Raw genomic sequence first — 22,986 nt, forward strand, 5'->3', positions numbered from 1 at the left:
CCCTGAATTCTTGCTGTCTAGAAGATTTGTGCAACTATTTCAAGAGGTTAGTGCTTCTAATCTTGTTGTTATTGCGTTGTCTAGTTTACATGTATTTGAAGCCTGGTTGTATGCTTGCTTCCGCTGCGCATGTTCTAACAGATACTTGAACAATGTAATTATTAATAGAATATTCATCTTAATATTTGTATTTATGAACCACTTATCTTGTGAATATATTATATATTTTGTGGGACTTGTCTTTTACTTAGGTAGGTGTCTTCTCATGACATTACCTTCTCAATACTCACCTATTTCATCTGCATATGTTATATTTTACTTGTACGTATCCTAAAATTCTTGCTCACTGGTATTTCTCATAGTTCAAGATTTTGATTGAAATCTCATATATTTCATCAATTATCACAATTATGGATAATCTAATTAATATCTCATTAAATTGGTATAACTTTTATAGGTTGGAAAATCTTCATTGTATAGACGCCCTCCAAAATAATAGTCGAAAAATATAATCTTTTTATATATTAATATATAACATACATATTTTATGCATAATAAGTATATATTTTCTTATATATTTGGTTAGCAATTGTAATTATTTTTGAGTAAAAATTTGTGGGGTAGCCACTTTTTAAAGTGGTATTTACTTTTTATCCAACATTTTCAATACTTAGCAATAGTAGCCACTAGTCTATTAAAATTAATATAAAAACACTGTGTTACCCTTTCTTCTAAACAGGAATGGCAGTTTTCTTCATGCTGTTTGACGCTGATTACTTAGTATCATACTGCTGATTATGTGTCTTCTCCTTCTCTTTGACTTCACCTCCTTGATTAGTATCATACTCTATTTTATCAATAAAAAAAAGATGAATTGACATTAGAAGACATATTAAGAGCAAGAAGATAAATATAGAACATAAACCATTACCAGGGGATTTTCCATGGATTATCTTTTCTTCATCCTCTTTGTTTCCTCCATAGATGCCTCCAAAACCGTTTTCATATGATCTCGTCGCATATCCATCTCCAAAGTTGCTCGACATTGTGTCCCTTCAATCCAATAAATACGAATTACACTTTTGGTAATGTCCAAGCACTCAAAAGTTAAGGACACTTGGTCCTGAACTTCGAGTTCCAAGTTCAAAAGTTAAGGACGCTTGGTCCTGAACTTAGAATTACAAGTTCAAAAGTTAAGGACCCTTGGTCCTGAACTTAGACTAACAAGTTCAAAAGTTAAGGACAATAGGTCCTGAACTTACAGTTACAAGTTCAAAAGTTAAGGACAACAGGTCCCGAAGTCCTGAACTTAGACTAACAAGCTCAAAAGTTAAGGACAATAGGTCCTGAATTTACAGTTACAAGTTCAAAAGTTAAGGACAATATATCCTGAAGTCCTGAACTTAGACTAACAAGCTCAAAAGTTAATGACAATAGGTCCTGAACTTAGACTAACAAACTCAAAAGTTAAGGACACTTGGTCCTGAACTTACAGTTACAAGTTCAAAAGTTAAGGACATGTAGTCCTGAAGTTAAGTTCAAAAGTTAAGGACATGCAATCCTAAAGTCCTGAACTTAAAGTTCCAAGTTCAAAAGTTAAGGACATGTAGTCCTGAAGTCCTGAAGTTAAGTTCAAAAATTAAGGACATGAGCAGAAGGATATTTTTGTCCGCGCAATTAAAGTTTATTAAAGCAGTGACTAAAGACTAAAAATATTTTAAACAGTAACTTAAAAGTAAATACATGTGTTATTAGTCGCTAACCGTGCACTTCCTCCTATTTTTGACTGAGCGGCCAAATACATTAAAAAGCCCTTTTAGGTCCAAGCCCAAATGAATGATTGCAGGCTGAATAACAAATGAAGCCCAAATTCGAACCAAATCTCCGCCTTAAATTCTTTGTAAACCCTCACTTCGCCGCTATCTTCTCTTTGTGCAGCGGCACTCCTCACCTTGCAATTCGTAAGTTCCTATTTCTCTCTAAATAACCAAACCATTATCCTTTACTTTTCTTTGCAATGATTTTAATTAGTAAAACACAAAAAAAATTTATTTACTTGGATTATCAGTTCTGTGATAGCTTTCTGTTTCTCATATCATAGTTCCCTGTGATTTTTACAAGTTAATATATGTTGTGTATTGTTTGTTTGATTTGGGTTCAAATAGAATGTAATAGTTACATAGAATTTATATAGGCTATAGCTGACCTGTTTTTCACATGTCAATTGTTTTTTTTTCTGATTCTTACAAGCTATACATGTTTTTAATTTAATCTGGTCTGTAGTAGACTGAAATGGTTAACAGAGGAATTCCAATTATTCAATTGGTACAGAACTCTAGAACATTAGTTCATGAAATGTTTGTTCTTTGTTTGATTTGGCTTGAATAGAGCTAAACGAGCAAGGAGGATTTATGTAGTCGACTTCGGTTTTGTTTGTAATCAAGGTGTACTCACTGATTTGGCTCAAATAGAACTGAACAGTAATCAAAGAATTCATATAGCTGTCCCCATTTTCTCATATGAGTGTTTCTTGTGATTTTTACAAGTTAATGTATGCTCTCCTAGTTTATTGATTGGTGAAGTATTTGTACTTTGTTTGTTTGGGCTTGAATAGAGCTAAATGGGTAAAGATGATTTATATAGTCGACTGTGGTTTTGTTTGTAATCAAGGCATAGTCACTGATTTGGCTCAAATAGAACTGAACAGTAATCAAAGAATTCATATAGCTGGCCCCATTTTCTCATATGATTGTTTCTTGTAGTTTTTACAAGTTAATATATGTTCGTCGTTTAATCTGGCCTCTAATAGGAATAGAGGCCTAGCTCATTGATTGGTGAAGTATTTGTTCTTTGTTTGATTTGGCTTGAATAGAGCTAATGGGTAAACTTGATTTATATAGTCGACTCCGATTCTGTTTGTAATCTAAGCATAGTCATTTATTTAGCTCAAATGAAACTGAATGGTCACATAGAATGTTATATAGCTTGCCCCATTTTCACATATCATTGTTTCTTGTAATTCTTACTAGTGAATGTACGTTCTTCGTTTAATCCGGTCCCGAATTGAAATACATGGCCGGATTCTTTGATTGATGAAATATTTGTTCTTTTGATTTGTTCCTAATAGCGCGTAATGCAGTAATGGGTACACATGATTTATATGGTTGATTCCAGTTTTCTTTGTTGAATCTGTGTTCTTGTTGAATTGTTCAGTTGGTGCACATAGTTGGCAAAGATGCAGATATTCGTGAAGACCCTGACGGGTAAGACTATTACCTTAGAGGTAGAGTCATCGGACACCATTGACAATGTTAAGGCTAAGATTCAGGACAAGGAAGGCATTCCACCGGACCAGCAGCGGTTGATTTTCGCAGGTAAGCAGCTTGAGGATGGCCGAACACTAGCTGACTACAACATCCAGAAGGAGTCCACCCTCCATCTTGTCCTTCGCCTCCGTGGTGGTGCAAAGAAGCGTAAGAAGAAGACTTACACTAAGCCAAAGAAAATCAAGCACAAGAAGAAGAAGGTTAAGCTCGCCGTCCTCCAGTTTTACAAGGTTGATGATTCTGGTAAGGTTCAGAGGCTCCGCAAGGAGTGTCCCAATGCTGAGTGTGGTGCCGGGACTTTCATGGCTAACCACTTTGACAGGCACTATTGTGGTAAATGTGGGCTTACCTATGTTTACCAGAAGGCTGGTGGTGATTAGATGAGTGTTACTTTGCTTATTACTTTAGCACTAGTTTTTCCCCCACATTTCTTGCCCTATACTCTCCTAATGTCTTGTTTGTGACAAGATGTAATGAATTTGAATTATGGGATTATGTTTGCAGCTTATGAAATTAAGGATTTTTGTCAGCTAAAATATGTTTTCCCTTTTGTTTTTGCAATCATTTTGTGCTTCTGTGATGATTTTGCTTGGATGGCTAACCATGTTGTTTTTATTTTCTTTTTTTATTAAGGAAATTCTATCTTTTTTTCTTTTTTTACATATTTCGATTGCTTACTTGTTTTACATAACCTTGTCTTTTTTACCTATAGTCTCTTTTTATTATTTTAGTGCCGTGATATTATGTTTTCTTTAATTTTTAAAATTTACATATATATATATATATAGTTCAAATTTTCAATTATTTCGATTGCTTACTTGTTTTATATAACCTTGTCTTTTTTACCTAGTCTCTTTTTACTATTTTAGTGTCGTGATATTATGTTCTCTTTAATTTTTAAAATTTACATATTCATTTACCTATATAACTATTCAAATTTTATTATGAATAAAAAATTGTCATGCATCAATAAAAATAAGTTAATAACGTTTAATAATGAAAATATAAGCAGAATATGGAATTTTAGGGAAAAATGATTTTCTTGGTACCAGTCACTTGATAGCAATCAGCAATGAAAAATCAAAATTCTAGTTGCATTTGACAATAGAAGAGAGATATAGAGCGAATATAAATACACATAATACATGTAATATTAAAAGCAGTAGATTTTTATAACAAATTCCCAACAGGATTGCTCTATTTAATCTTAAATATATAATTTAGAATAAATTTGATATAACATAAATTATATGTGAAAGTAAACAATCTATCTATATCTATATCTATCTATCTTCTATATATACTATTTAAATATACGAAGCCCCTAACGAAATATCGTTCGCATTTTTTACCCTTTAAAATGTATTTCACACTAGACAAGATAGTTATTTTAATAAATTCCTTAATATTTAAGAATTTAAAATCTTAAAAAACTGTTGCATCTACGTGACCTAACATTTTTAGTATTTAAAGTCAATTACGAATATACCACTATGAAATTCCATTTATAAAATATCGACATTTAAATAACAAAAAAAGATAAAGAGGCTTTCCATCCACGTACAGGACTCCTCTTCCTATAATTTTGTTGTCAATCCGTTTAAGAAGAAAATAATAAGGTGAAACTTCCAACGTGAAGAGTCATATAAATTTAATTATTTCTTTTATTCGTTTTTAAGAAGTAGAGATTTTATTAAATACTTTCTCCAAATTATAAAATCCTAATAGGGTTAAAAAAGTGCAGCCGTCTATAAAAAATTAATTTGGAAAATATAAAAACCTTCTTCAAACCATGTTTGATAGGTTTCTCTTTTCAGATTGTATTGGGTTTAAATTATAAAATCTTTTATAATTTACCTACCTTAAGGTTGCACATATTGATAGATGGGTAATTAATGTTTGGTTATTTTCTTATTTTCCATAGATTTGGCTAATTTATGTCACAAATTAGTGAAAGTTAATTGTGAAGATATACTTTATTACAATGTTTACCATCTATTATTCCCTTATTAATATACATAAATTTATATATAAATAAACTAACACTGTTAAAGATAATATTATTGATAGTAGTAGATCCCTAATAGGGAAAGTTGCAATGTTCATGATTAATATCTACAATTTTTTATTTTTAACGAAAATAATTCTATAACCTTTTCAGAAAGAAAGAAAAAGCCAAGCAAAGGTGTTTTTGAGTATTCATTTGTTAGTAAGAAGTTCATTATATTTCTTAAAAATCATAGCAGCAATCTCATAGGTAAACATTTATAGATTTGATGTCTATGCAATGACAAATTCTGTAATTGAAAAATAGATGTGAATATTTGGAACCATAAGGTATTAATTAAGGTTTTATATACAAACTCCGTATTCTATCTCTAACAAGTCTAAATAACACTCACTCCAAATTTCTCACAAAATCAAATTCGAAATTTAAACCCACATATTTAAGCTTGTTCAAAATCTAATTTTCACCACCCAAATGAATTTGGTTTGTTGAACTAATATTTGAGTCACAATTACTGATTTGAAAATTAATTTAAAATCTTGAGGAATCCTTTTTAAAAATTAAATAGTAATTTTGAGAACCTATTGGAGTTCGATGTTGAATCTTAGCCTAGTATTTTTGGGCTAGTTGGCTGTAAATTGAAATATGGGCTATAAAATTAAAAAGTAGGGAGCCCAATTGTTCTAATGTGGAATTTTTTCCAATTTTGACAAAGTACACTATAAGGTACCAACATAAATAGTTAATTTACAATTCTATAGTAATCAGGTAAATAATTTTCTTTCATAGATCAAGAAAATTAAAAATTGTTGATAATAAATCATATCGACTGATAAGGAGTTTTTGATAGAGAAATTAAGATGAAGTATTGCAAATGAATTGACCACCACTAATAGCGTAAAGCTAAGTTTTCTGTGAACTTTTAAGAGTATTGTTCTTGTAAATTACAAGTTTAAAACAAGGAATATACCCTCTTAGACCTTTATCTTTTATCTTAAACTCGAAATATTTTTAATATACGCAGTAATAACTAAGCTTGTAATTATATATAATTTTAGATACTTTGTACCCTTTTTAAGCATGTATTTATCTTCAAAATAGTGGCAAAATATGATGGATTAATGTGCCTTCATGTATTTATCTCCAAAATTTAATTTTCGCCTCCAGAAATAAAGTATAGCCTTTTAAATTTATCTGAAAAATTATTATTTTGCAATGATAATAAAGCATAATGTCAAACAATCCCAAAAATTTGGATTCTATTTGTTGTCTCTCCAACATGATTACTCACATGAACAATTATATATGTCAAAGTTTTGATCATGACTAAGCAACAAACTGATAGAACAAGATATTAGGCGAGATACAATATATATATACAGTAGAATAATTAGTTTGAGCTTGTGCATCATAAAATTCAAAAAATTTTGCACATGCAATATATATTCTGCAAAGAAAAGTGTTACATATGATTTCCCCCCATATGTTTACTTTGGATATTATTAGTTAATGAACTTTTGAGGGACACTAAGAGGAAATTAGAGCTTTTCTTGGAGTTTCAATCTGCAACATATGTCCCTACACATACACATAACTCACATATTTGATTTATCTTTGTCTATACAGACACAGAGTACTGTGGAATCGCTTCAGCTAGTTGGATGCCTAAAACAAGAAAGAGATGACAATGATGAGACACTTTCGGGAACCTCATGTAGAACAAAGTCTGAAGCTGCAATGAAATCCAAATATCATCGAAAGAGGTTCTCAATGACTTTCTAAGTGAAATGTTTGGTGCTTTTTATCTTTCTTTTTTAAGTTTGCAGACAGTTGCTTATCAACTACTAATTTGTTCCCATTTTCTTGTTGGTCACAGTGCTGAAGTGATTCGACTTCATGAGATTGTTCCAGGAGATTCTAGTTACCACAAACCCTTTCCTCTTCTCCTGCAAAACCAACAAATATTGAAGGTTTTTGTTTTCCGTTTTGCTTCTTTCTTATACATTAATCTTCTTGAGCTGAGCTGAGTGTCTCTCGAAAACAGTCTCTCTACCCCTTCGGAGTAGGGGCAAGATCTATGTATATTCTATCCTCCTTAGACCCCACTTGTGGGATTTTACTGGGTTGTTGTTGTTGTTGTTGTTGTTGTCGTCGTCGTTGTCTTCTTTCTTATACATTAATTATGTGAAAAATTTAATTTTTTGTTTTTGATAGTTGTGCACAAAACTGATTTGAAATCGGTCAAGTTATTGCTTGAAAAGCGATTTTTATTAAAGAAGTTAGGCGTGAAGAGTGGGGATTTTCCATGTCTCCTTCAGTTATCAGTGATATGCTGCCCTAAACTTGTTGCAATCCCCTTGCTTCCACTTCTTAGCGCTCTCAAAATTTTGAATATTTATTATTGTTATGAGCTTCAGTCATTTCCTAAGGAAAAACTTCCATCAAAGCTGGAATCTCTTGCTATAGCAGATTGTCCACTATTAAAGAAACGTTGTCTTAAACTTCAAGGTAAGGGTTGGTCTAAGATTAAACACATACCTTCAATCTTCATTGATGGTGAAGAGATGTCTTCAACTTAAGAAGCCAAATATGGATCCAGATCACTAAAATGGTAAGAAGCAACTACCCTCCTGATTCTGCACTACATTTCTGCACTAGAGGATACTTTCCCATCTCATTGCTTTCTTGACAAGAGAGGTGCTTGTTGAAGTATGAACTTCAATTTTCACTTTCAGTTAATCTTATTTTCATAAGAATTTTTAGCTTATGTTCCAATTACTAATGCGTTGAAATGCTTGTGTAGGATGGCAGATTCTTATATCTTCAGGTTCTCGTGCAGACCAACCTGGGAATTCAGCTGGTTTAGGTATTTCATCATTTCTTTCAAATTTTCTCTTTTGTAGACCTACACTTTCTTAAACTAGTGAGCTATATTTGATGAAATAAAACTATATAGAGAATACTCTCTAGATGTAAATTTGGACTCATGTTTTCATCGAAATGTCAATATACTAACGTCACAATACTAGCTTGGATTTTTACATCATTTTTTGCCTTTTTACATGTCGGTAAAGTCAGAGGCGGATCCATGATTTAAACTTTATGGGTTCAGATTCGCAATTCTGCCATATCTCATCTAATTTAATGAGTTCAATATGTATTATTTGTACAAATTTAATGATGTTTTGGGCAAAAATACAGGGTATGAGCGAAAGCTATGGGTTCGACTGCATACTCCTCTAGGTAAAGTCCTATTTATGTAGTCTCTATCAATGCGCTAGCAGATCTTGAAGTCGTCCTTATTATCCTGAATATTAGTAGCCAGGCGGTTTCACTCTAGAAGAAGAGAAAACACCTATTACGGGAATCATACAGAATAAGAAAACATGTATTAGTATTAATACTGCTCTTGCACCGCTGAATGTTGCACTGTTAAATCTTTTAGATGCAGTTTCAGGAGATAAAAAATCTACGAGTTGTTCACTGAAGTACATACTATAAGTTAGACCAGCAAAAAAGATATGAAAGACATCTTACTTTTAGGAGACTATTTGGCGATTGCATCAAAGCATCTAAAATACACCAAAACATATTCAGGACATCTCTAGCAACTTTGCAATGGAGAAGAAGATGGTGGGCGTATTCAGGTTCTTGCTGACACATGAAACACGTGTTGCACAAAGGAAAACCTCTTTTACAAAGGTTATCTTGTCTCAAGCAGGCCTCCAGTATAGCTGTCCAACTAAAGCACGTTATGGTCTTCCTGATTAGTTTCCATGTCCATTTCTATTCTGTACCTAAAAAAAGCAGTTGTATGCGGCTTTTAATACAGAGATTTGAACTTAGTGGAGTATATGTTGTTTAAGTAGAGTTGATTTGCAGAAAGAATTGAAATTAGCGGCAAATGTATTGTTCACCATGAGTTCTCATGCAGATGAGGCTCGAGGATAAAATAATACTGCGTTGCATAACAACAACAACAACAACGACCCAGTATAATCCCACAAGTGGGGTCTGGGGAGGGTAATATGTACGCAGACCTTACCCCTACCCCGAAGGGTAGAGAGGCTGTTTCCAGGAGACCCTCGGCTCAAAAAAGCAACAGGAGCCGATATATTAGTACCATAAAAATGCATAATAAAATAACAGCAATATAATAGATATGAAATACAGAATACGAAATACGAAATAGATGACTGGTATAGTAAAACTAGCAGGTAAAGCCCTGCATCAATAGACGACCAATGACATTCTTAGTCTAACTCCTAACTGGCTAGTCTCACTCTATTGTGCTGTAGAAATATTCACAAGTTTCCCCTAACCTACAACCTTAATGCTCGACCTCCATAATTCTCTATCAAGGGCCATGTCCTCAGTAATCCTAAGTCGCGCCATGTCCTGTCTGATCACCTCTCCCCAATACTTCTTAGGTCGCCCTCTACCTCTCCGCGTGCCCACTACAGCCAGTCGCTCACACCTCCTCACCGGTGCATCAGTGCTCCTCCTCTGAATGTGCCCGAACCATCTGAGTCTTACTTCCCGCATCTTGTACTCCATGGGGCCCACCATCTGGCCGGCTATGGTAATCTTTCTATATATTTACTTGTCTAATTTTTCTTATGATAACCAATCTGGTTTCTTACTTTCTTTGCAGGAAGTTGGTTGATTTTCTGAGCTGAATGTAGAGGAAGAGTCACAAGATGCATGGAAAGAGGCACTTGAACTGTAGTTTTTAAAGTTTGGCATGCAACTGTAGTTAAGTTGTTAACTTTGATCTAGCATTCTTGGATTGTAAATTTTTTTAGATGAATTAGCAAGTCTGTAATTCTGTTTGTCTTATTTTGCACTGGGGTTGCAGAATCATTGTTACTCCCTGTATTTCTCTTGTTTCACTTTCTAGTATTGCAAAAAGTTGTGTGAATTGCTGGTCTTGTTTCTATTGCTAGGATCTATGTTCTTGCAAAAAGTTGTGTGAGTATATTAAGTTTTATGTCTTATAATAACTCTGGTTATACTATGTTTTAAGTCTTATTTTGAACTGGTTATAAGAAATGAGGAGAGTGGCAAAAAATAATGGGTGGTCAAACTCAAACTCAAAACCCTTATATTTCATCATCTTTATATTATATTTTGTAATATAAGGTCTGAGCCGAGGGTCTTTTGGAAACAGCCTCTCTACCCCCATCGGGGTAGAGGTAAGGTCTGCGTACACACTACCCCCAAACCCCACTTGTGGGGCAATACTGGATCGTTGTTGTTGTTGTTGTTGACCTTAAAGGTTTGTCATGAGGGTAGTGTGGACAAACCTTTAAGGTCAAAAATCGAAAATGTTACCCATGGGACAAGCGAGGGGCAACACTGGTTAAACTTAAGGTTTAACCCGTGTTGATTTCAAAATTATAAGGTTTGCAAGTGTTTAGAATAAGATTCTCATGTCTAAAAAGTAGTATACAAGATATTATCTATTTGTCTCATATATTCTAGCATACCTTAATTTTCTCTTAAAAAACTTTCATTATTTGCAAACAGTGAAAAATGATAGTTATAGATGTTAGAAAAATAGATTGCAGAATCATTGTCCTTAAGGATTTAAGCCAATTTCAGCAATTAACTTAGATTTTCCGCGACAACAAACTTTTGTGAATTGTAGAAAAAAGTAGAAACAATTTGGCAATTGTTATAAGTATTCGTTTTGGCAATTGTTGAAAAATAGCCCCGTGTTAGAATTTTAAAACACGCTCCTAGAATTTTGAAGCATCTGTCAGAGTATTAAAACACAAGAAATTCTAACAAGAATTTTCACTTCTTATCTTATTTGATTAAATACCAGAACAATTACTATGTTTCAGTTTCAAACAAGTCGAGGTCTTAGCTATATGAATCCGCAAAAACCACTTTATTCCATCTAAACTCAATCTCATGCTAATATTTTGCAATATAAAGTGATCAAATGACAAATATAGGTCAATACTTTTAGTTAAAACAAAATTTTATCCAATTTAAAACAAACACATGACTTGGATTATATATATCTTAAAACATCCGATGAGATCACGATAATTGAGTGATTATTATTCCCCTATAAATAGATCTCCGCATTATAATCGCTATATAACTTGTCGAAATTAAAGGTAAACCTTAAATTTCCCGATATATCTGTGTGTAAAATGAATAACAAGTGGTTGTATTAAAAAATAAATATCCATTGTCGCAGGTTGTCTAGGCAATGCAAAACCATTCTTTTCTTTTAATTTGTTCAAAATTAATGGCAATAATTTATTTTTGCTCAACGACCAGTCTTTAAATGGATATTATAAACAACTACAAGAAATTAGAAGCTTATATTCCTTCCCCTCTACCTTCATTTCTGAATCTCTTCCTGTAAATATACGGTTACTTTTATTTCTTTGGAAATTAATTAATTAGCATAATTATTATGACTTTCATGATCTTTTCTTTGTAATTATGTTTGCCTTTTGTTTTTGATGCAGACTTTTAAACATTTGCATTTTCATACTGTTAAAGAATTCATCTAAAGACTTTCTATTGGGTTGGGTTTTCTCTTCAAAAGTAATTAGCACAATGGTTATATATATATGGTTTCATTTTCATTTATTTTTATTATTTTATTTTTTCCTGGACTTAGAGGCGGAGTGGGGATTTAAATTTGATAAATTCAGCATTTATGTTCTCATTACTGAACCCAACACAATCTTTTGTAATTATAGGTTCGTATTAATTATTTTAGCGATTTTTTTAGTAATATATATGTATGCTTCGTGTAAAAAATGTTGTGTTCAATTGAACCCGTTGATTATATATTGCGTCCGTCTCTTAATGGTCTGAGATGAGCTTAAATGGAGCGGATATGGATAGTGTGACTATTCATATAGCCAACCCCAATTTGCTTGAGATTGAGGTATAATTATTGTTAAATGTTAATGGCGGATGCAGTGTAGTCCCAACAAGTTTAATTAAACTCAGTATTTTTTACTTGGACCATAAATGCATATATCAAAAAGTACTAAAATTTTAATAAATGCTACTTATGAACCCATAATTGCAAAAAAGCAGCGGATTAAGTGGTGAGAACATAAATATTGAACCCATCGAATTTAAATCTTAATCGCATCTAGTTATTGTTTTTGTAGTCGAGAGTTTAAGTGTTAATCTTGTATTCTATTATTGTTAGAATTTTTTAGTATTACTTATTGTGGGTCTATCGAAAATAGCCTCTTTACCTTTAAGGTGGGGTTTAGTCGGGGTAAAGTCTGCGCACACACTACCCTCCCCAGACCCGACTGGTGGAATTATGCTGAGTTTGTTGTTGTTGTTGTTATTGTTGTTGTTGTAATTCTCTCTACTTTTGTTTATAATGCAGATTTATAAAGGTTGGAATATATGTACTCTGCAAATAATCCATTTAAATCTTTCTTTTGTAGTTCAAGCAACAAGGAATTCACTTTTCCCCAAACAAAACAACTATAGTGAGGAGATTGTGAATGCAAATAAGTAAACAAAATGGTAGAGGGAGGAATAAACAAAGCAGATAAAACAGAATTCACAGAATGTTGGAGTGCAGTATGGAAAACTCCTTATATAATGAAGCTAGCTTTATCAGCTGGCATTGGTGGATTTCTTTTTGGTTATGATACTGGTGTTATTTCTGGTGCACTTCTTTACATAAGGGAAGATTTTAACGACGTCGATGAGAAAACATGGTTGCAAGAAACTATTGTTAGTATGGCTGTTGCTGGTGCAATCTTTGGTGCTGCTACTGGTGGTTGGCTTAATGATAAGTTTGGACGAAAACTTTCGATTCTTATAGCTGATGTTCTCTTCTTTGCTGGTGCAATAATTATGGCTGTTGCCCCCGCGCCTTGGGTGATAATTCTTGGAAGGATATTCGTCGGTTTGGGAGTTGGAATGGCTTCAATGACTGCTCCTCTTTATATATCAGAAGCTTCTCCTCATAAGATCAGAGGCGCCCTCGTCAGCACGAATGGTTTCCTCATTACAGGAGGACAATTCATTTCATACCTAATCAATCTTGCCTTTACTCATGTAATTTACTACAACTTTTTATTTCACTGTCTTTTCCTTTTGATATGTACTAAATGCATTGGATGCTTGGGCAACTGCATCGATCTCGTTCCAACTTCTCTCGTGTTTGTGAGAACCATAGTAAGTAATGTCTAACTTGTTTCAGGTGAAAGGAACGTGGCGATGGATGCTTGGCATTGCTGGACTTCCGGCAGTTATTCAGTTTTTGCTCATGATTACCCTCCCCGAGTCTCCAAGATGGCTTTACAGAAAGGTACTTGATCGATGATCAATTGTATAAACTCGCATTCAATGAAATAGATGTAGTAACAATGCCTGATTGATACATAGAATCTAAGTTACGTAAATCAATGTAGTTTAACCTGTAATAACGGTCTGTGACCATTTTTGTCAGGTTACTTGTTAATGCATATCATAAAGATTTACATGTACATACCTTATAAATGACATGATTTTGTAATTACAATATGTGTATAGAACTTAAACTCTTACTAAACATTTAGGGAAAGTGGAAGACGCCAAGGAAATATAGGCGAAAATTTATGTACTAATGACGTTTGATTGGTATATATTAGGGAAAGTGGACGAGGCCAAGGAAATCTTGGCGAAAACTTATATACTAATGACGTTTAATTGGTATATATTAGGGAAAAGTGGAAGTACGCCAAGGAAATATTGGTGAAATTTATGTACTAATGATGTTTGATTGGTATACATCAGGGAAAAGTGGACGAGGCGAAGGAAATCTTGGCGAAAATTTACTCAACTGAGGAGGTAGAGGAGGAAATGCAGGCAATGAAGAAATCAATTGAAGAAGAAAAGGCGATTGAAGGTTCCATCGGAAGTAGCACATTTACTCAAATTAAGCAAGCATTTGGAAATACAGCATGTAGAAGAGCACTCTATGCAGGAATCTGTGTTCAAGTGGCTCAACAATTTGTCGGTATCAACACTGTCATGTATTACAGTCCAACTATCATCCAATTTGCTGGATTTGCATCCAATAGAACTGCTGTCGCACTATCACTTATCACTTCTGGTCTCAATGCTGTTGGCTCCATAGTTAGTGTGGCGTTTGTCGACAAATATGGTAGGAGGAGACTCATGATTATCTCTATGTTGGGTATTATTTCTTGCCTCGTTGTCCTGTCCGTTATCTTCTTCCAAGCATCCGCTCATGCACCAACAATCAGCGGCAATGAATCTGCACATTTTGGTAATGCTACTTGTAAGGCCTATGCCAATTCACCTAATCCGTCGTCCTGGAATTGCATGAAATGCTTGGCTAAGGAAGCTGATTGTGGATTTTGTTCAAATACCAATGATCTGGTAAGTTAGTAAATAACTTACTTCAACTAGTAGTTTTGAATATCTTAGAATTAGGTCCTAAATGCATATGACTTGTAGGATATCTATGTGGCTAGACTAGATTCATTGTTTGTGCAAGTATCTAGGTGGCTGAGTTTATATCGATGCAAGTATATCTCATAGGCGAACCTAAATTTCAGAGATATATTTAGGTCATATACGAAGAATCATGTAACTGAAGGGGAGCCTTGGAACAATAGTAAAGTTGTCTCTGTGTGACCTATAAGTCAAGGATTCGAGGCATAGAAACAACCACTAATGTTTGCATTAGGGTAGGCTGTCTATATCACACCTTGGGGTGCGGCCCTTCCCTGGACCTTATGTGAATGCCAGATGCTTTGTGCACTGGGCTGTCCTTTACTGAAGAATCATGTAACTAGAATCTATAAGCGAGTGTAGAAGTCTCTCTTGTGTCACATATACAACGTGAAAATACCTTCTTGCATGAGGACTCGGACAAGGAGGTGTACATATAGATGTAACACACCGATGTGGAATGGAAGGGAAGTCACATAAAAAGAGAAAAAAATGGCAATTAGATATGTAGGGAAAGATAGAACCTTTGGGAGGTACTTCCGCACTACATTGCTACAACAATTTTAGATCTGCCAGTCGCTCTCTTGCAAGTGCTCGTCTAGCTCCCTTTCTACTAACATAACGTACTTCTCATTGGTTTTGAATATGTTTTAATGTGCAGTATGCTCCTGGAGCATGTATTGCAAAAACAGATGCACTAGAAGGAGCTTGCAAAGCAGAGAAACGCATTTGGTACACGAAAGGTTGTCCAAGCAAGTTCGGATTCTTAGCAGTCATATTTCTTGGATTATACATCATAGTGTATTCTCCAGGTATGGGAACAATACCATGGGTTATCAACTCTGAGATTTACCCTTTAAGATTCCGCGGAATAGGTGGAGGCATTGCTGCAGTTTCCAACTGGACTTCAAATCTAATTGTTAGTTTAACATTCTTGACATTAACTGAACATCTCGGCTCCTCTGGCACGTTCCTCCTATTCGCGGGGTTTTCACTTCTTGGACTTGTCGCGATCTTCTTCCTTGTTCCTGAAACCAAAGGGATGCAATTCGAGGAAGTCGAGAAAGTATTGCAGAAAGGATACTCTCCATTTAGAAAGAACACTGCAACTAAAGATACCTCAGATCATAAAAACTGATACTCATAGAGTAGAGCATTCTTTTACCTTCCTTATTTATATATGTCATTGTGTACATACACACACATATATTAATTTGTAATCAATCTGAGAAATAAATGAATTTCTCTACTCATTGTCATTCCATTCATTTTTTACCTAGTATAGAATAAAAACCATTGATGTTGCAAAAGTGATGACAAGTGTGTCATGATTTGAAAGTCAACCAAGTGCGAAATCCTCTGAAAGAATATTACTTCCTGTTTATTTTTCGATGAATTTTCAGAAACCACTATTGTTTAGTGGTTATTAACTTCCTATAGCTACCATATACATAATTACTTCCTATAGCTACTATTTAGTTGTTACGGTAGTGTATTCCCTGTATTCGCACAGCTCTATTCATGAATACAATAGTATAAAAGCGCCTAAAATAAGGGCAGTCCAGCTGTACCAGTAAAAAAACGCCTAAAATCAGGGTAGTCCAGCTGTACGCGCATGTATTCATATGTATTCGCGATGTTGTATTTATGACTACAGCAGTAAAAGCGCTTAAAATCAAGGCAGTGCAGCTGAATGCGCATGTATTCACATGTATTCGCGCCATGTACTCGTGAATACAGTAACGACAATCACCTTAAAAATAGGTATTTCCAGCTATCTAAGAGAGAGGAAAAACATAAATAGCATATTTCATGTCTTATCTCATGCCTCAATGGTAGTATATACCATAAATACGTATTTTGCTATAAAATATAAAAAGTAGCTATAAAAGATAATATTTTAAAATAATTTTGATTTATAATAAATATGGTGTATACCTTTGCTATAGGAGGTAAAATTTCCTTAAATTTTTAAATACACCTACAAGTTTGAATATGTAAACTAAAAGCATAAAGTTCATTTCTACCTTAATATAATAAATCCACCAATATAATATTTGTCTAAATTCCTTCAATTCCATTAACAATATTTGGAACCGAATATACTTCGCAAAACTCAGATATACATTCTAAGTATGGAAATATTCATTCCATGTCTATTCCATTTAGTATGCTTTTAAAATGTTAAAAGCCACTTCCACTGTGTTTTGGTACCCTGCACACATTCTCCATTTTTATTCTTTACCTTGTGTATGTACATTTTACGTTGAATAATATAGATGGAAACATTAGATAGTGTGATGTTTTGACTAGAGTTGCATCAAAAGGCGATGAGATGAGTCACAACCAGTACATTTAACAGTCAAACACAAGTCAAAAGCTGGAGAACACAGATTCAAGTAATTTCCAAAGGTAAACTATATAGCAATCATCTCCTAAACAAACCCAACCAATTGATTTAGATTTAGCTTAACAAATTGAATCAACGGGCGAGCTCGTTTTAAATGGTACTAGTACGAGAATACAAGATGAAGAAAAAATAGTTAGAGAAAGAAGCCAAGAAAAGTAGAGACTTATGGTTGATCTTGAATCTCACAAGGGATAAGGAAAATAGAACAAAACTTTACCACCATCGACGATCGAAGCAAGTATTGTGTGTTAATCAAGAACACAAAAAACTAAGTTGTAATAAGCCTCAAAACTTGGAAAAACCTAGAGAATAGTAGGATCATTGCAAGCGGAAATGCAGAAATTGTAAACAAGTAACTGATTGGAATTATGAATCTAAGCACAGAGTAATTTGCTAAACTCATTCTCATAATCAATCACACTAAGCTAATATTCATCTTCTTTTATGTTGATTTTCTGGCAAGCAGTCACAAGGATACCGAGAGGTTGTGAGTTCGAGTCTCCCCAAGAGCAAGGTGGGAAGTTCTTGGAGGGAAGCATGGGGGGGGTCTATTTGGAAACAGTCTCTCTACCCTAGGGTAGGGATAAGGTCTGCGTACACACTACCCTCCCCAGACCCCACTAAGTGGGATTATACTGGGTTGTTGTTTGTTGTAGTCACAAGGATACCTGCAAATTGCAATCGCAAAATTCAAGTGTTTGCTTTACTGAGCTTTGCTTTCATTGTGTAACAGTCGCAGTATCAAGTATAACAAAGACATCAAGATGGTTAAAGTAGCTCCACTAGGATACAAAAGCCAATATTGTACTAGTGTTTTCACATTACAAATGAGCACATCCAGCAATGTGGTAGCTGACCCACAAGTATTGTTGACAATGAAATTTCATTAATAAGAAAACAAAAAATGAAAGAAAGGTGGGTGATTTTCAGAGTTTAATCACTTCTATGACCACAGATATGAAACAGAAGTCTAAACCACCAAACTAAGAGATAATGATAAAAGCTATGGTGTTTAACATCTGTACTCCAAATTAAGGAACGTGGGCTGGAGTGCAACCTCATGGGATGCCCTATGCCTGAAATTGGACCAGAAAGGACAAAATTAGAAATGTGAAACGAAAAGCCGACAAAATGGTGAAGGCAAGGGGTTCGACTGCCCAGGTGTAGGGTGACACAATCTTAACACATACCTTGTTTGAAATATTGTTCGAAAGCCAATCTAGTCCTTCATACAACCCTTCTCCAGAAGTGGCACACGTACTTTGGATATACCTGAGAGAAAGAAGGAGAAAGCATTAGATGATAGTCCGACCTTATGCGCTCCTTGCTAGTTAGGACCAGACTGCACAAATGGTGGTATCAATGTATTTTACCAGTGTCGTTGTCGAAGAGAATGAAGGCCAAGCTTATCGGTGATTTCAGCTGCATTCATTGCATTTGGAAGATCTTGTTTGTTTGCAAAAACAAGCAGCACAGCCTCTCTCAATTCATCCTGCAGAGAAATGAAATGCAGATTCAGGACCCCCATGCCATATCCTAAGCTGATTAGTCATATTTCCAATTTAAGATCTACCCTAAAACGTTCCTCAAACTTCACTTCCTAAAGGTCAATAGTACCTCATTTAACATCCTATGAAGCTCATCCCTTGCCTCAACTACACGGTCTCGGTCATTGCTATCAACCACAAAGATGAGGCCTTGTGTGTTCTGGAAATAATGCCTCCATAGTGGTCGAATCTGCAAGCAGATCATAAAGAAGTAAACAAATCAGTATTACTTTTCAACTCTTTCAAGAATCAACTTGTTACATAAACATTAACTCCGTGTTTCTTGAACAGAAAGAATATGGAGAGTTACAAGGTTCGAAATGAAGTTATGGCTAAAAAGCTATCATGACACTAGAATTTCCTGTACCTTGTCTTGACCTCCAACATCCCACACAGTAAAGCTGATGTTCTTGTATTCAACAGTCTCCACGTTGAAACCTAGCAATAGAAAAAGTAGATTGCTGAAAAGAACAATTGCATAGCAAAAACTGGAAAACTCAGCATGATCAAAGAAGGATCTTCAACTATACACATATGACAATTGACAAGCATTTGATGAATATACATAGTCAAAGCTGCAGCCATCAAAAGATATTTAATCCCTCAGAGATACGATCCTGAATCTCAAAAGAATACATAATTTTCCCATGCTGATGCAGATGATCTTAAAGAATCACAAAAGATCCTGAAAAACACATGCATCAGCAAATGATCTCAAAGGATTTTGCAAGATTTCGAGGCATTTTACCCTAGCAATCTTTTTGGCTATACAGATCAACATAATTTACTTTCAAGTAGTTTATCCCAGAATAAAGTCAAAAATTATGTTCCATTGTAAGGTGCAACTCATGAGATGAAAAGAAATCAGAATTCATAGAAAGCGTACCAATAGTAGGGATAGTGGTAACAATTTCCCCCAACTTGAGCTTGTAGAGAATTGTGGTTTTACCAGCAGCATCAAGACCAACCATAAGAATACGCATTTCTTTCTTAGCAAAAAGGCGACTGAAAAGTTTGCCGAAAGACAGCCCCATCTCTGTATAACTGAAGAATATAAGAAATTCTTAAGAAATCAGAAGGATCAATCCAGAAAATCCACTAAGTCTGCTCATCATGAATATGCGAATGCAACTAATATCCAAAGAGAATAAATAGAGAAGGAAAATTCCTCAGTTGCATGTAACTTTTGAAGTAAGCCTCATTTTGTATTTTGTTGTACATTTATGCAGAAAACCGGTCTTTAATTAGGCTGTTTCATGTTTTCATACTGTAGTTGTGCCACTTCTCTATCGAGTCAAATACTGACGTATGAAGAGTTGCAATCGCAAAGTCATGTATAAGAAATACCCAAGGTAGGACACATGAATAGTTCATTTTTTGTGGAAAACAACCACATTGCAACTCTTCATACAAAATTGGAAGACCTGGTCGTGTTCTTGTTATCCTTATCAATCCCCAGACAAGCTCATTAGAAGCACTATTTAGGGACTGATATTCCTAGAAAGTAGAAACCAATATAAATGTCTTATTTAGACAAAACTCTGTACGGCATTGACAGTGTAAATATCATTTTACAACTCTCTATTTCTAGAACTGTTCGAAATAGCATTTCCTTAATATGTGAAGACGTGGAGGCAGAACCAATCATGGGCGCAGAATATCACGACACTCACTAATCCTATATGATGATGATTGAGACTAATTACAAAAATATATTTCAAATTATTTTCACACACATACACACAGATATGTGTGTGTGTGCATATTTTCTTTTGGGAACAAGTGACTGTGTAGGAACCACATGCAAGGAAGAGAGTTCAATTGAATCTCGTCTGAAATTTATACTCGGAAATAGGGAAAAATCAATTTTCTATATACATATATGAAATATTGAATCTCCTTAACATAATAGAAACACAGGTTCAAATCTTAGGTGTAGCATTTATGATTTTTTCTGAATCCCCTTATCAAAATTTCTAGCTCTGCCACTGGTTGCATCCATTCCCACTATCCAAGATACTTCCACAATTGGTGAAAAGTATATTGAACAATGATCATATCAGGATATAAATCAAACATAAGCGGAAAACATATTGTGACCTTATTCCTTAGCAATTCCAACCAGCCTCCAACTAATATCGTTATAGTTGCTGATTTGTTACTCATATTCTAGAAATAGCACCGACTAGCCACTTTTGGATCCAAAATTTGAGAAGTAGCCACTGTTTTGGAGTTTCAATTATACAAGTGAAACTCAAAACTCCATTACAATGGTTATTTGTCAATTGCAGGAGCTGAAAAGTTGCTATTTGTGAATTTTAACCATTTGTATTTGCTAATCAAATCAGAAACAAGCAAATCAATTGGCCTATTAACAAATTTTCTATAAGCAACGGAATAACATCTAGAATTCAGCAAATTAAGAACAAATATAAGGTAGATCTACACGCGCATGTAAGTAAAACGTCTACGACGAAGAGACGAAAATGACTTACCGGAGATCGGCGATCGGAGAATTGAGTGCGTAGATCTAGAAATGGAGCTGTCCTTAGCCGCGTTTCCCTCTGCTCTGGCACCGAAAGAGAGATAAATTGAGCTGAGAGGGACTCCTTTTATATATGTTTGTGGCAACTGAGAACCTAAAGAGATCTTATTTTGGCGTTTGCTTATTGGCTCACGTTGTTATTAATTCCGTTAAAATTGTAGCGTTGTTGACAAGCACTTTGGGAAATGTAGAAGCTTTGGGATTGATGCTGATTGCTGGCTTGTCAGTGACCAATCACAATATTTGTTTGGCTTAATAGACCCCGACATACTTCCCTCCGAGAACTTCCCACCTTGCTCTTGAGGACACTCGAACTCACAACCTCTCGGTTGGAAGTGAGGTTGCTTACCATCAGAGCAACCCCTTTTGTCTTATAAGCCGGTTAAACTGGCTTATAAACACTTTTTAGCTTATCTACGCGTTTGGTAAAATTAAAAGTACTTATAAGTTAAGCTTTTATAAGCCAAAAGCCGTAAGTTGGTGTCCCCTAACTTATCAAATTTCAGCTTATAAACACTTTTGGTTTGACCAAAATATTTACTATTCTATCCTTAAAATACTTCTTTTTAAAACAAAACTTTTCGTATACTCAATTCTTCAGCTGTTTATTATTAATTTCAGCACTTTTATCCAAATACGTAACTGCTTGTTTTTTAAATCAGTTTCAGCACTTAAAAATATTTTTTAGCACGTAATGCTTATCAATTACTCTAAATTAGCTAAGTCAAATGGGCTCTAAATCTTTTTTAATTCTTTTGGCGCATCTTCGGCATAATGAGGACGTAACCCATAGTAGAGTGTAGAAACCTTTTGCTTCGATTATTTTATTTTCTTCTTGTTATTGTTACTATTTTTTTTCATGGCTTCTCCACTACTCCATTCAATTCGCTTTAATTGATTTTTCTTTTTTATTATTTTTCATAAATATTAGGGGATCCATCTTTTAGTATTAATTAACAATAATATTGACCATATTAACCTTAATTTATTCATTGGAACTATCACAAATACTTTTAGGTTCTTTACTCCAAGGATAACTTTGGAAAGAAAAGTTAATTCCTTCTTGATATTTGAAAAAAATCAAATATTGTAGACTGCAAAAAAATAAGGCAAAAAAAATAAATTAAAGTGACCGAAGAGAGTATTGTATTTCTTTTTCGAAACTGTTGCGATTATATTTTCCCTGAGTCGGGAGGCTATAGGAAATAACCTCTTTATCTTCGTAAGATAGGATTATGGTCTATGTACATAGTATCCCGTATTCCGCTTGTAAAATTACACTAGGTATGTTGTTTTGCTACGCTCCCTCCGTTCCTAATATTATACGTGATTATAAGATTTTTGAAATTTTTAACGCTAAATACATCATAAAATATCGCGATTATAGAAGTGAGGTATACTTACATTATCGATCAGTAAGAAAAATAAATAATTTTGGAATATTTGTGATGAATATATGAATTAGAGATAACATTATAGAACTAGCAAAGCGATATATGCTTACGCTATCCATCCATTAATGAAACGCGTGAGTATGAATTAGAATCCTTAGAAGTGTACTTGTTTTTGTCTTCACTTTTGTAGATTAAAAATATTTTTGAAAGAAAGTTTATTCAAAATAAAAAATATTACTGAAAGCAAAAGTATTCTAAATAAAAAAGAAAAAACTACGCGACAAATCA

General features: G+C 34.3%; 3 protein-coding genes across 7 annotated transcripts; 2 read left to right on the top strand and 1 right to left on the bottom strand.

Annotated features, from left to right (window-relative positions):
* The first annotated feature begins 1,849 nt into the window (after positions 1-1,849).
* Positions 1,850-3,862, top strand: LOC107813709 (ubiquitin-ribosomal protein eS31 fusion protein). The gene is made up of 2 exons (XM_016639008.2): positions 1,850-1,961; positions 3,214-3,862. Exon 2 carries the CDS (start codon positions 3,236-3,238, stop codon positions 3,704-3,706), a length of 471 nt encoding a protein of 156 aa, XP_016494494.1. The 5' UTR covers positions 1,850-1,961; positions 3,214-3,235; the 3' UTR covers positions 3,707-3,862.
* A 7,703-nt stretch (positions 3,863-11,565) lies between these two features.
* LOC107813707 (inositol transporter 4-like) lies at positions 11,566-16,064 on the top strand. 5 transcript variants are annotated; one of them, XM_016639003.2, is made up of 5 exons: positions 11,566-11,715; positions 12,777-13,398; positions 13,544-13,651; positions 14,119-14,727; positions 15,464-16,064. In XM_016639003.2, the coding sequence occupies exons 2-5, from the start codon at positions 12,856-12,858 to the stop codon at positions 15,938-15,940; spliced, it is 1,737 nt and encodes a 578-aa protein (XP_016494489.1). In that variant the 5' UTR covers positions 11,566-11,715; positions 12,777-12,855; the 3' UTR covers positions 15,941-16,064. The 5 variants fall into 5 exon arrangements, with proteins under 5 accessions (XP_016494489.1, XP_016494490.1, XP_075097131.1 ...); XM_016639004.2 differs by lacking the exon at positions 11,566-11,715 and adding an exon at positions 11,835-11,904; XM_075241030.1 differs by lacking the exon at positions 11,566-11,715 and adding an exon at positions 11,866-11,884.
* Positions 16,065-17,977: 1,913 nt separating this feature from the next.
* LOC107813708 (ADP-ribosylation factor 1-like) lies at positions 17,978-21,422 on the bottom strand. Its single transcript, XM_016639007.2, has 7 exons — positions 21,255-21,422; positions 19,646-19,803; positions 19,127-19,197; positions 18,830-18,949; positions 18,586-18,704; positions 18,403-18,484; positions 17,978-18,288 (listed from the first exon to the last, which is right to left on the bottom strand). The coding sequence occupies exons 2-7, from the start codon at positions 19,791-19,793 to the stop codon at positions 18,283-18,285; spliced, it is 546 nt and encodes a 181-aa protein (XP_016494493.1). The 5' UTR covers positions 19,794-19,803; positions 21,255-21,422; the 3' UTR covers positions 17,978-18,282.
* Between the last annotated feature and the right edge of the window lie 1,564 nt (positions 21,423-22,986).

The sequence above is a fragment of the Nicotiana tabacum genome, chromosome 20 (genome assembly GCF_000715075.1).
Source record: "Nicotiana tabacum cultivar K326 chromosome 20, ASM71507v2, whole genome shotgun sequence".
Classification (NCBI taxonomy): Eukaryota; Viridiplantae; Streptophyta; class Magnoliopsida; order Solanales; family Solanaceae; genus Nicotiana; species Nicotiana tabacum.

Excerpts from the sequence above, each read along its gene's own strand:
- LOC107813709 (XM_016639008.2), top strand. The coding sequence starts at position 3,236 with ATGCAGATATTCGTGAAGACCCTGACGGGTAAGACTATTACCTTAGAG.
- LOC107813707 (XM_016639003.2), top strand. The coding sequence starts at position 12,856 with ATGGTAGAGGGAGGAATAAACAAAGCAGATAAAACAGAATTCACAGAA. Across the intron at positions 13,652-14,118 it reads CAAGATGGCTTTACAGAAAG|GGAAAAGTGGACGAGGCGAA; the intron begins GTACTTGATCGA and ends GGTATACATCAG. Across the intron at positions 14,728-15,463 it reads GTTCAAATACCAATGATCTG|TATGCTCCTGGAGCATGTAT; the intron begins GTAAGTTAGTAA and ends TTTAATGTGCAG.
- LOC107813708 (XM_016639007.2), bottom strand. The coding sequence starts at position 19,793 with ATGGGGCTGTCTTTCGGCAAACTTTTCAGTCGCCTTTTTGCTAAGAAA. Across the intron at positions 19,198-19,645 it reads TACCACTATCCCTACTATTG|GTTTCAACGTGGAGACTGTT; the intron begins GTACGCTTTCTA and ends TTCTATTGCTAG. Across the intron at positions 18,705-18,829 it reads TTCATAGGATGTTAAATGAG|GATGAATTGAGAGAGGCTGT; the intron begins GTACTATTGACC and ends ATTTCTCTGCAG.